Source organism: Capricornis sumatraensis, chromosome 3 (genome assembly GCF_032405125.1).
Source record: "Capricornis sumatraensis isolate serow.1 chromosome 3, serow.2, whole genome shotgun sequence".
Classification (NCBI taxonomy): Eukaryota; Metazoa; Chordata; class Mammalia; order Artiodactyla; family Bovidae; genus Capricornis; species Capricornis sumatraensis.
Genome location: NC_091071.1, coordinates 14018284 through 14031565, shown reverse-complemented (window position 1 = coordinate 14031565; position 13282 = coordinate 14018284). Strand labels below are relative to the sequence as shown.

The 13282-nt window shown below is 36.1% G+C and overlaps 1 protein-coding gene across 1 annotated transcript in view; it reads left to right on the top strand.

Moving 5' to 3' along the window:
* Positions 1-13282, top strand: part of TPST1 (tyrosylprotein sulfotransferase 1) — a 90151-nt gene that overhangs the window by 64407 nt on the left and 12462 nt on the right. Inside the window, exon 3 of the mRNA XM_068967967.1 lies at positions 228-426. Within this exon, the coding sequence (XP_068824068.1) occupies positions 228-426 (199 nt within the window). The remainder of the gene's footprint in view (positions 1-227; positions 427-13282) is intronic.

The following is a 13282-nucleotide window of genomic DNA, read 5'->3' as shown; positions in this document are numbered from 1 at the left end:
CAGCTGACCCTTTTTCCTATTTCTAGAAATCTGAGACTGCCAATAATTGCTGCCAAATTGAGAATATTTTTAAAAAGTCTAGTAAATAATGTTAAGCCTGAAAAATGTGCTCTTTTTCAATAGCTTTATAATCCAGAGACTTGTAATTTTTAAAGTCATCAAAATTAATTTCCAGTACAGTTTTTGGTATTCTAAATACATATTTATTCACATTATACTGTTTTCAGAGTGGAGAGATCTACAGACCAAGTCATCAAGCCAGTCAATGTGGGTGCTCTATCAAAATGGGTTGGGAAGATACCTCCGGATGTTTTACAAGACATGGCAGTGATTGCACCCATGCTTGCCAAACTTGGATATGACCCGTATGCCAATCCACCTAACTATGGAAAACCTGATCCCAAAATCCTTGAAAACACCAGAAGGGTAAGTGGGAACTTCAAAGTGAATTGAGAAAACTGGGTATGGAATCTGGGTCCGGGAAAGTTTTTCATTTTATTTCTTGCTTTTTTTATGATCAGAAAATTGTTTTAAATTAGAAAAATCCTATTTGTAAAATGCTTCATCATCAGAAATCTCCCACTGCATTTTAAGGATAACTATGGCTCTTTCCAGGGACTGTGGGGACAATTCTTCAATCTCTTTTTTCCCATTTTCTAAGAATAGTGCTTACTGTTGGAGAGAAACTAGTCTAAACACCAGAATTGTTAGTGACCTCACTTCTAGTTTCTTTTTTCTCTGAATTTAATGGCTGCTTTACTTTGGTTAGATGAGGCATGCTTTCTTGGTATTTGAAAACTAAGCATTGACATATGAGAAGAATTATTATAAATAGATACAATAAACTACCCTCTGATCGAGAGAAAGTTGCTAGTAAAGTGTGACTACAACTATATCTTTTAATAAGTTATGCTCATATCTCTATAATCTTATTGGAGAAAAGCTCAAAACTCAAAAAATCTGAATATATACCTTACCTCTATAATCTGTTTCAAATCAGATCTTAATGTATTCTTTTTTTATTGTGGTAAAATTCAAATCACAAAATTTACCATTTTAACAACTTATAAGTATACAGTTCAGTACATTTGCATTGTTGTACTGCTGTCAGCACCATCCATCTCAAAGACTTCTTTCATCTTTTCAATTTGAAACTACAAACTCATTACACATTCCTGCTTCCTCCAGCCCCTGGCAACCACAATTCTACTTTCAATCTCTAGATTTAGTCTTTTTTGAAACTACAGTTTAAATAAGACAACCATGTTAGCATAAGTCACTGATAGGCTATTTGATTTTCAAGATCAAAATTTCTTGCCTTTTTCTGGTATTCTCTTTTTATGTAGTGTTCTCCCCTCCCCACAGTCTTATATCACCTCTTTATTCTGTCCTTCTTTTGATACTTTTAACTGATTAACATATATTTCATGAGGCTAGTGGATAGTGGTTGACTATTTTCCCCCTAACATTTTATTATGAAAAATTTCAAACATACAAAAAACTGAAACAATTATATCCACTAGCTACAATTAACATTTTTCTGTATTTACTTTTTCACATAATGGATTTCCATGTGGATTTTTTACTCTTAGATATTACTTTTGTTTTCTTTTTTCAAGTCATTAGTGGCTATTTGGAATGAGCTGTTTTCTTATAAACCATCATATAAGGAGGCAGATTGTTTTAGTTTTAAAATTATCTTTATTCTTTTAATATTTTTCATATATGTAAGCATTATTATAAAATTATAAGCTCAGTTTATAAAATTTATAAAATTAAAAAGATACGAAAAAATTCACCTATAATGTTACCACCCAGACAAATACCACTGTTAGTATTTTGATGAATTTCCCTTTCTTCTGTACATGTTAAAACTAAGATTACATAACTTTTAATCTTACTTTTGCACACACAAAATCTTGTTTCCCACCCTTTCCGCTTAATATTCATGAGCATTTTCTCATTGTGCACGTTTTTTAACATAATTTTCATGGTTGTATAAATAAATCATTATATGAACCACTTTAAATTGAAACACAGCAGTAAGTGAATGAATGAATGAAAAGTGAATGAATGAATGAGGTTTCCCTAGTATATGTTGTATATTCATTTCACTGTTTTTCTTTTGTTGTTTACAGTTTACTCTTCAGCAGGCAGTGCTGCAATGAACATCTTTGCACATACTGCATTTTAGTGGGTTCTTTTTTTAAAGGTTAGAATAATGAGAGTGGAATTAAACTATGTTAGAGTATCTAAAATTTTGAGGTGCATGATATATGTTGATAAAGTTTTTTTAATCTTTTGAACTAGCAGCATAATACAGGTGATTTTATTTTAGATTTTTGCTAATTTTAATAGGTTTCATTGATTACTATAATCGAACATTTCCAGTTATTACCTGCATGTATATATTCTTTTATGAAACTATTTCCTAAGTTTAAAAAAAGTTTTATGTGTGTTAAAGTTTTGTCAATTATGTTCTGCTAAAGACAGTACACAGTCCAGCATCCATTATCATAGTCCTTTTTAATCTCTTGGTGATTGGTAATTCATAGCTTTTGCTTTGTACATACTAAAATGGTTTTTATAAACCAAGGTACATGTATAAATGCTATTTAGAGGTTTCCTAAGCAGTAGACATTATAGTTTTCTTACATGTGAGTTGGCTGGTTAGACTGTTCTTGGCTTGCTTGAGTGGTTAAGTAGGGAAGAATGCTGTGGTTTGAATCCTTGTGACTAGAGAGTTTGTTTCATACACATTTGTGGCTTTTGAAGAGTTTCTAAGTATAGGCTGGAAAAAGCCTCCCTCCCTAACCCTGTCTATCTCTAAAGTAACAAGTAATTTTGGGAGAAAAAAGATAAAGTGTGAACCAAAGTTGCATTTTTGAGCTTTTTGTGATAAAGCATACAAGCCGACGTCCTTGTTTTGTGGAGTTTTTCAAAGCTATATATTTTCAAGGCTTTTTTCTGTAAAAGCTCAGATGCTAATATATCCAGCATTGATGATCATGAAGTTTCATAAAGTAATGCTTAAAAATTGATCTTTGCTTGTCAGCTGTGACATGATGTTGACTCCAGAGAAAGAAGATGGCTGGGGAGATTGTGCCCTTTATTTATGGAATGGGAGTAGGGGAAAAATTCACATTTTGACTGGGAATATAGAATCCAAAGTTCTAGGCCTAAAAATTGTGTTTTTCATACAACTTTGGATAGTCTAGAAGTATTGGTGTCTGAGTCAGTGTATTTTGGAGACATATTGCTCAATTTTGAATAGAAAATCATGTGCTTCATGGCTCTTCTGACTCAGATGGTAAACTGGAAATGAAATGCTAACTAATATTCCATGTCCTTTCCCATCACTGAGGTCTCTAATCCCCAAATTGTAGCACATTTCAGTAAATAGCGCCCTCTAGGTTACATTCCAGCAATCTCCCTCCCCATGTTACATTCTAGCAATCTCCCTGCCTGCGGGTTTTTAATCTTTTTAGATTTATAGACTTTTGAGATCTGATAAAACTATGGGTCTCTGTCTGAGAAATAAGATAACATATATATAGAGAAAATTTTATTCTATAATTTTAATGGATTCATAGATGTCTCTAAAGCCCATCAGATTAAGAACTTCTGTTTTATAGTCTGCTTGAAAAGCTCATTCACTCGTGTGACTTTGATTACAATCTATTTGCTGATTATCATAAATCTGTATCTCCTAGAGTCTCTTTCTTGAGCCCCAAACTCATTTTTTTCAGCTGCTTTCTGTATCGCTCCACCTGGTTGTTCACAAGGACTTCAAACTCAATGTCCAAAATGAATTTATTGTCCAAACCTGTTCCCTGATAGAAGCTCAACAGATTGTTCTCTAAACTGAGCAAGAATCTAGAATAGGGGCGAGATTTTTATCTATATTTGCACTGTCTATGAGCCAGGGAGCAGAGTCCTCAGGACACATGGGTCAAGCCCCAAACAGAGCGGTGACAGACTTGGTTACTAAACCTGAACAGTGAGCTGAAAAGCAAATCCAAGTGTGAATGGAATATCCAGTTGAAAACCAGATTAGACAGTACTAAGGAAGAACAAAGAGTCAAATAGAAGAGCACATATCAGTGTGCAGAACCCACAGAGCAAACCAGAAGGAACTTGAATATTAAGTTAGGTGGGAGAGAGAGTTGGTTTATATTCCTGAACCAGACAGTAAGGGCACCCAAAGCTGGTGCTCGGTGACATCGTGGAGGGATAGGGTAGGGAGGGAAGAGGGTGGGGGCTTCAGGATGGAAGGGACACGTGTATACCTACGGCCAGTTCATATTGATGTATGGCAAATACCATCACAATATTGTAAAGTAATTATCCTCTAATTAAAATATATTTTTTTTAAAAAAAGGACACACTGAAAAAAAGAGAAGCTACAGCTGTTGGAATCAATGTTCTTGCATTAACAGGAGAGCCTGTGATGCACACCTGTGTTTTCAAAAACTTCTGTATGTTTTTCCTGTCTCCATGCATAGCATTTGTTTGTCTAGTGATCAAAGTTAGTTAGGATTACCTAGCTTTACAGATGACATGTAATTAATTAATCACCAGGCCCCCTTGATTATATATTTGAAAGTATCTTGACTCAGCTCTTATTTAGCTACCTTATTTCAGTTTCTCCTCATTTTTCACATGAATTATGCTTTATTCTCCTTTGTGTATGTGAGTGTATTCATTCTTCTACATTTAAAAAAATATTCAGTGACAATTACTTTTTTAAAAGTTCAAATCTGAATGTATCTGAACACACTATTCCCTTGTGTAAACCTTGAGTAGCTCCACTAGTACTATAGGATAAAGCCCAGACTTCTTAGAATGGTACTTTTCAACCTAATCTTTGGAAATTTTCTGATGCGCTTTTTATTGTTGGTTTCTAAGTTAATTCCATTACAATTAGAGAATACACTAGTGTGGTTTCAGTCCTTTGAAATATATTGAAAATTGCTTTGTGGCCAGCATATGTTCTCACATGTCACTTGAGAGGATGTATATTCTGCAATTGTTGCAGAATTCTATAAATATTGATTAGGTCCTGTTGTTTCAGTGTTACTCAGATCTTCTAATTCTTATTGCTTTTGGGGGGGTCTAATTTTATCAGTTTTTGGATAAAGATGTGAATTTGTTCTTTTATTTCTATCAATTTTGCTTCCTGTGCTTTGAATCTGTATCATTAGGAGCATACCTTTTTATATATTTGTAAGTAATTAGCTCTTACTATGGAGTGTGTCTCATCATCTCTGCTGTTTCTCTCTGGAAATCTCCTTTGTCTCATGTAAGCGTAGCCATTTCATTGTTTTTATGCAACCATGTTGAAAATGTCATTATTTCTTCTTCATTATATGAGAATATTTTGCTTGGTGTAAAGTTCTAGACTGACAGGTTTTTTTAGTTTTGTTTGCTTGTTTTATTTTCAGCACTCAGAATATGTTATTTTATTGGTTGTCATTGTTTTTATGGGAAGTCAACTAAAATTCTTATGAATGTAATAGCTTTTTTGTTTGTTTTTTGTTTTTGAGTGCTAAAATTCAGCAGTTCTGTATTTCTTTGACACATAGTTCACTTGATAGAATTTGTTGTTGTTTAGTTGCTAAGTTGTGTCCAATTCTTTTTGACGGTATAGACTGTAGCCTGCCAGGCTCCTCTGTCCGTAGATTTCCCAGGCAAGAATACTGGAGTGGGTCACCGTTTGCTTCTACAGGGGATGTTTCCAACCCAGGGATTGAATCCGCATATCTTGCATTGGCAGGCAGATTCTTTACCGCTGAGCCACCAGGGAAGCCCTGTTTTTTGTTTTTGACTGCTGTAAGATTTTTCTCTTCAGTTTTTGCCAGTTTGACTAAAAAGTGCCAAATTCACTAATGCTCTTTTTGCCATCTCTCGCTTCGGGTTTGATTTGCTTTTAATTAACTTACGTTTGAATTCATTGATCCTTTCTTCTTCTGTGTCCAACCTGCTATTAATCCCATCCAACGACTTCATTTCAGATAATTTATTTCTCAGAACTAGAATTTCTGATTCTTTGCTGGAATCCTCCATCTCTTCACTCATTATGTTCATCTTCTCCTCTGAATTCTTTTAACATTTTTATAATTATTTTAAAGTCCTTATACATGGGTCTTTCTTTTGGCTCTTTTTCTTAATTATGAATTATGCTTATTTACTTGTTTGCATGTTTTATGGTTTGTTTCATACTGGACCTTTTGTATTAAAGAAGTAACCTAGATAATATTTTTCCTTTATTTTTCCCAGATAGGGCATATTTTTTCCTCTCTCAGGCAGCTGGGGTATTTGGCTGATCATTCAAATTTCAGTGAGTTAGACTGAGCTGGGTCTGAGCAGCAATTTTAGTCAGTTTACTTCTAGATTTAAATGAAATTATGGAGATTGGATCTTTAGCCCAACCCGCAGTTTCCTGTGTTCTGAGGATGAAAGGCTGATTTCTTTGGCTTTTTAAAAATAGCAGCTGGCAGGGAGTGGGTTGAAGCTTAAATTAATTTGTTTCACCTCTGGATTGCAGCTGCAGCAGGGCCCTGGAATCTAAGGACCACACAAGTTTAGGAGATCTCTCTCCTTTCTGGCTCTGCTTCCTCTGCTGCTTACTCAGCAGAAGTCCCTTGGGTTATAGTTACTACACCAAGAGATTTATTTTTACATCTGTGCCTCTTCTAGATTTGAATTCATCATACCAGTTTACACTGCCACTGAAAGTTCAGCTTCTTTTTGTCTTATCAGCAAAATCTTTCACCTCTGGTAGGCTTGCTTTTCTGCCTGTCTATACGCAGATTAGGCAATTGATTCAAGATAGAAAGAGGCTCTTTGCTCACCTTTGAAGAACTCATCCTTCTCTGGAAGTCATTTAGACTTCATTGCTTCTTTGCATCCACTGCTCTTTGATGGCTCTAAAGAAAAGTTTATCCGATGTTTTCTTATCGTTTCAATGAGATCTTCTGTTTCACAGCCATAACGGAACTCCTTAGAACAGCATTAAGATTCTTCGTCTGCTGCATTCAGTCTTCCTTTTCAACCTCGTCTCTTTTTATCCTTCTAGTCACACCACACTACCTGCCTTTCATTCTCTTGGCACATTTTTATAACCCTGTAACTTGGCACTTGCTCTTCTTGCCTTGATTAACTTGCTTCTCAGCTCACATGACGCCTCTTATGTGCCACAGATTCTTCTACTATTCTTCGTGCCTGCCTTTGCTCTTGCAGTTATAGTATCGTTTATATTATTTACTACTTCTTTTATACTAAGGATTTTTCAGAGGCATGGACCACATATCAATTTTGTATCTTGAGCACTTGAGAGTTAGTAGGTGTTCAGTAAAATGATCGTTATTAAAAGCAAAAATAAACCTTAGATATAGAAAGAAGAATATTTCTTTGACCAAAAATACTGTGTCCTAATGTGAAGTTCTTGTAGGCAACTTTTGAAGTCATAGCCCAGACAATCTGGAAATTAACACACTTCTGAATAATTAATGAGCCAAAGAAAAAAATCACTAGAGATATTAGAAAATATTTTAAACTGAATGACAAAGAAGATACAACATATCAAAATTTGTGTTGATAATTGTTTTATAGTCTTGCATCTGTTCTATCTCAGGGAATGTATAATGTGCACGTGATAAGAATGTGTATTCTGCATGTGTTGAATGTGGTGTCCTTTAAGTATCAATTAGAAATTAAATCAGGGTTGTTGATAGTGTTTTTCAGAGCCTGTATGACATTACGTAGTTTCATTCATCCTGAGCATTGTGCCTGCAGAACCTCCAGGAAGAAATAGTAATGCACTGTTGTGTATGCATTGTTTTATTTCTTGTGATCTGTGATCAATGATATTTGATGTTACTATTGCAATTGTTCTGAGCACCTCAAGCCATGTCCATTTAAGACAATGAACTTAATTGACAAATGTTTTGGGTGTTCTGATTCCTCTACTGATTGGTGATTCCCCCATCTCTCTCCCTCTCCTTGGGCCTCACTATTTCCTGAGACATAGCAATATTGAAATTAGGCCAATTTATAACCCTACAATGGCCTCTAAGTGTTAAGTGAAAGAAAAAGCTTTATACCTCTTACCTTAGATCAGAGCTGGAGATGATTAAGCTTAGTAAAGAGAGCATGTAGAAAGCTGAGACACAGCAAAAGCCAGACTTCTTGGCACCTTCAGTTAGCCAAGTTGTGAATGCAAAGGGCAGGCTCTTGAAGGAAATTAAAAGTGCTCCTCCAGTGAACGCACAAATGTTAAGAAAGCAAACAGCCCAGGTCTCCCACATTGCAGGTGGATTCTTTACCAGCTGAGCTACAAGGGAAGCCCAAAATATTCCTTTCCAAGTATTACTTCTCACTGACAATGTACTTGGTCACCCAAGAGATCTGATAGGAATAGACAGTGAGATTGTTTTTTTCATGCCTGCTAACACAGCATTCATTCTGAAGCACATGGGTCAAGGAATAATTTTGACTTTCGAGTCTTATTTAAGAAATACCTTCATAATACTGTATCTTAGATAGAAAGCAATTCCTCTGATGGATCTGAGCAAAGGAAATTAAAAACCTCCTAGAAAGGATTCACCATTCTAGATGCTGTTAAGAACATTCATGATTCATGGGAAGAGATCAAAATATCAACATTAACAGGAGTTTAGTAGAAGCTGATTCCAACTGTCATAGATGACTTGAAGGGGTTCAAGACTTCAGTGGAAGAAGTAAGAAGATGTGGTGGAAACAGCAAGAGAACTAGAATTAGAAATAGAACCTGAGGATGCAACTGAATTGCTGTAACCTCATGATAAAACTTTAATTCATGAGGAGGTGCTTCTTCTGGATGAGTAAGAAAAGTGGTTTCTTGAGATGGACTCTACTACTGGTGAAGATGCTATGAAGATTGTTGATATGAAAACAAAGAATTTAGAATATTATATAAATTTAGTAGATAAAGCAGCAGTAGAGTTTGAGAGGATTGATTCCAGTTTTGAAAGAAGTTCTACTCTGTGGGTAAAGTGCCATCAAACAGTATTGTATGCTACAGACAAATTGTTCATGAAAGGAAGAGTCGGTGCAGCAGACATCATTGTTGTCTTATTCTTAAAAATTGCCAGAGCCACCCTTACCCTGATGGTCAGCAGTCATTAGCATTGAGGCAAGACCCTCTACCAGCAAAATAATTATGATTCACTGGATAGTGTCAACATAACTTTTATAGGCACTGGGACACCAAAAACATCTGTGTGACTAGCTTTGTTGTAATATTTGCTTCATTGTGGTTGTCTAGAACCAAACTCACAGTATCTCCCAGGTGTGCCTGTATTATTTCCTGCTGTTGTTGAATCAATGTAGTGACACTGAGAGACATTCAACTTTGCTTTTTTCAAATGTTCATTTTTGGGACTTGAAATCTTAAATAAGTATCAGTGGGCTTCATGTGAATTCTTCATATATTTTTCACTTAATACATTTTGCATTTCAACAAGTGACTGCTGCTGTTTTATCACTAAGTCATATCCAACTCTTTGCGACCCTGTGGTCTGTAGCCTGCCAGGCTCCTCTGTTTGTGGGATTTCCCAGGCAAGAATACTGACGTAGGTTGCCATTTCCTTCTCCAGGGGATCTTGACCCAGGGATTGAAAATGCGGCTCGTGTTGCGTCTCCTGCATCTCAGGTGGATTCTTTACCACTGAGTGACTCGTTCTCCTAAATAGTGACTTGACAGACAAGCGAGCATACAGAGACCTCATCTTGTAGTGAAAGCCTGTTGACCACGCTTTATCACCGAATGAAGACTGTGCAGACAGACCACTGCCAGTTCCTTTCTATTTTCCCACCACTTTTCAACCCAGAGATGCTGCTGCTTTCCAGGGAGACAGTAGGAGTACTCAGAAGCCCTGTGCCTGCCCCTCCAAATTATTTCTTCCTCTTCTTTCCTTCTTTCCACGGATAACTTCTATCCTAAATTCTGCCATCATGGATTTAATTTTGCTGGCTCTTAAATTTCATATAAATGAAATCATACAGTTTATTTTGAAGAAAGGAAAAAAGCAGTCTTAGACATAAAAAAACTGATCTGAGACAACCTCTAGCCTATGGTTGATTAGAAACTGACCTTTTGTGCTCAACACTAAAATATGATGGTCTTCTCCTGGATATCAGTGATCTCACAGAGCACCAACACAAGGCAGAAGTCCTCTTTAACCACGATGAACTGAGAAAAGATAAGACCACTTTGTAGCAACAATGAAATACCAAATACCCACCTCTTGCTTCTTAACCATAAATAGCTTTATTCTCACTTCTAGTGTTCCTTTCTTTTAGATAAGATTTATTAAGATACCTATTTAAAGAGTAATCCCTGCCTGCTGGCAGCCCCCAGTCCAGAGAAAACCCTATTTCCTTGGACTCTTCCCCAAATCACCTAACCAAAATCATGAGAGTCCTTTCTGATGCTCTTTTCCTGAGACAACCCACATTTCCATGGTGTGTGTGTTCCCTTGCTTAAAGGAGTAATGAATTCAACATGTTCAACTACAGCTATATTCCTGGTAGTCTTTAGCTGGAGGGTATTAACAGTATTCTTTTGTGTCTGGTTTCTGTCCTTTAACATTCGTGAGTTTTGTGTTGTTGCATTTCACAGTAATTCGTTTTTGTTTTTTAATGTGATACAATAGTTGCACAACTGTTTGGACATTTGAGGTGTTTATAGTTGTAGGGATGTTTTAATGTTGATATACAATATCCTTGTACATGTCTTTTGATGAAAATGAGTATGCACTTTTGTTAAGAATATGCCTGCGAGTTACGTTAGGATTTTCCAAGACAGTAGTCTTAAAATTCTTATGCTTCCAAGTGTAGCTGATTATAGCAAAAAGATGGAAAGTAAAACCTACGAAGGGAAAAGGCACATGGGGTAAAAACTCTGGAGGAAACCAGGTGCTATCTTTCAAATGTCCCTCACAGTGGAGTCGCATAGGATTTGCCTCATTCACCCAGCAACATGTGTGACAACACATGTGAATTGTTCCCAGCCAGGGAGCTCACCAGAGCTTTTGAATCCAGGATTTTTACTGGGGATTGGTCATGTAGGCATGTAGACCCCCCCCCAGAGAAAAACAGATGTTCACCATAAATAAATTACTAACATAAACTAGCTGCTCAAACTGGGACAGGCCAGCCCAAGGCCTCAGACATGCAAAAACATTGCTATAGACAGAACACTCTAGGCTCAGATCCCTGGAGCCAGCCAAGAGCAGTCCTGAAAATAGGCCTTTCTTTGGAGTGCAACATTTGAGCAAAATAGCCCTGCTAAGTTAATCTTTTCCATCACAGAATGAATGAACGTATGGGTCAGAGGGCATTTGAATGTGCAAATTTAGGAGATAATGCTAAGTGACTATATTTTCTCACTAGCAGGTGTATGAGAATTTCAGTTGTTCTACATCACCAATATTAGAGTCAATCTTTTAAAATTTTAGTCTTTCTTATAGGAGCGTAGTGATGTTTTATTATGGTTAAAATGAGTATTCCTTAATAACTAAAGAGAGCAAACCCTTTTTCATGCTATTTGCCACTGAACTATGTTATGAAATGCTTTTTCAAGTCTCTTACCCAATTTTCTACGAAATCATTTGCTTTTTCCTTAATTTTTAGAGATTCTCTGCGTATTTTGATGTGTGATGTTTTTATGTATCTCACATATGTTCTCACACTTTGCCTTTTCTCTCCGTTAAGGCTGTCTTTTTAAGAATAGAAATTCCTGGGACTTCCTGGTGGTCCAGTGGTTTAGGTTGTTACCTAATAAAGAACAGAGTTCCCTGTGCAATATTACAGAAGGTTAAATTTAAATACAGCAATGTGTATATCTCAATCCCACACTTCCTAACTATCCCTCTGCCCATAAACATAAACTCATTCTGTAAGTCTGTGAGTCTATTTCTGTTTTGTAAGCAAGTTCATTTGTAACATTTCTTTTTCTGTTCTGCTTATACATGGTATATCATGTATATTTCTCTTTCTCTGTCTGACTTATTTCGCTCAGTATGACAATCTCTCAGTCCATCCATGTTGCTGCAGGTGGCATTATTTCATTCTTTTTAATGGTTGATTCTTGAATTCATTTATTTCCAAAAGTAGAATTGAATAGAATGAGTTAACAGTATTCTATAACATAATGTCATATGTAGCCCTCAAGGTTCAGTAGGTTCCAATCAGGGAGGGCCCAGTGAAGTTGCTTCTTCTGCTTCTCTGCTTAATCTGTACTGTAAATTGGCCTCAGAAACTATTCTTGGTCCATCATCTGTAAAAGTGGAGACCATTATGAAGGAATCTCTTCATTTATTTATTTTTTGTCCAACTGTCCATTCATCCCTGCATCCAGGATATACAGATAATTAAGGATCTGTCCCTCTCCTTAAGAAGTATGCTGAAAATAGATGTGTAACTAACTGTAGTTCAACATGATAACTGCCATAAATTTAAGGCATTTGGGATGCTATGTGAACACAGAACTGGCTCTACTGGATTGTCATGTTTAAAGGATAAGTTAAAAGTTCCTAGTTTGAGAAAAGAAGGAAGAAGCACCCCAGTGAAAGGAAATTGATGAAATTATTATTGACTGTACCTGTGTGTATTAACTGTCCTTCAGTGTTACTGAAAATTATGTTCAACATGTTTACCTTTGAATAGAGATGTATTCTTGCCTGGTAAGTATCCCGTAGTAAACTGATACAGTTTCTTAATCATCCTGCATGTTAAACTTTTCTCCCCTGGAAATCAACACCCTGATGCTGTTTGCTGTATTTATATTGCTTTCTTGTAGAGGTTCCTATGTCACATTTATTACACATTCCCAATTCAATTTACATTCCAATCCATCTTGTACAGCTTCACCCAAAAGTCAATACACCTTTTCTTAAAAACATTTTTGGAGGGTAGATGATGCTTATGAACTGATTAATATATTTCTTCTTGATATAGGGAATGTATTAATAACACTTGTCCATTGTTTGTAACACACGATTGTTGAATGCTGCAGAAACCCAGTCTGAGGTTTGCAAAGCTGCCAGAATACTTTTAAGACAAATGAGAATATGTAAACATGCATGTTATCAGCTGTTTCATGTTTATATTTTAGCGATAATAAGTCTCTAGTGGGCCAGAAGAGCCCAGCGGGATTAAAGATGTAAATTTCAAAATCTAGATTCCTTTCTGTATTATCATATCTGGCCGAAGTTGTGTTTTCTCTGCATGTGAAACT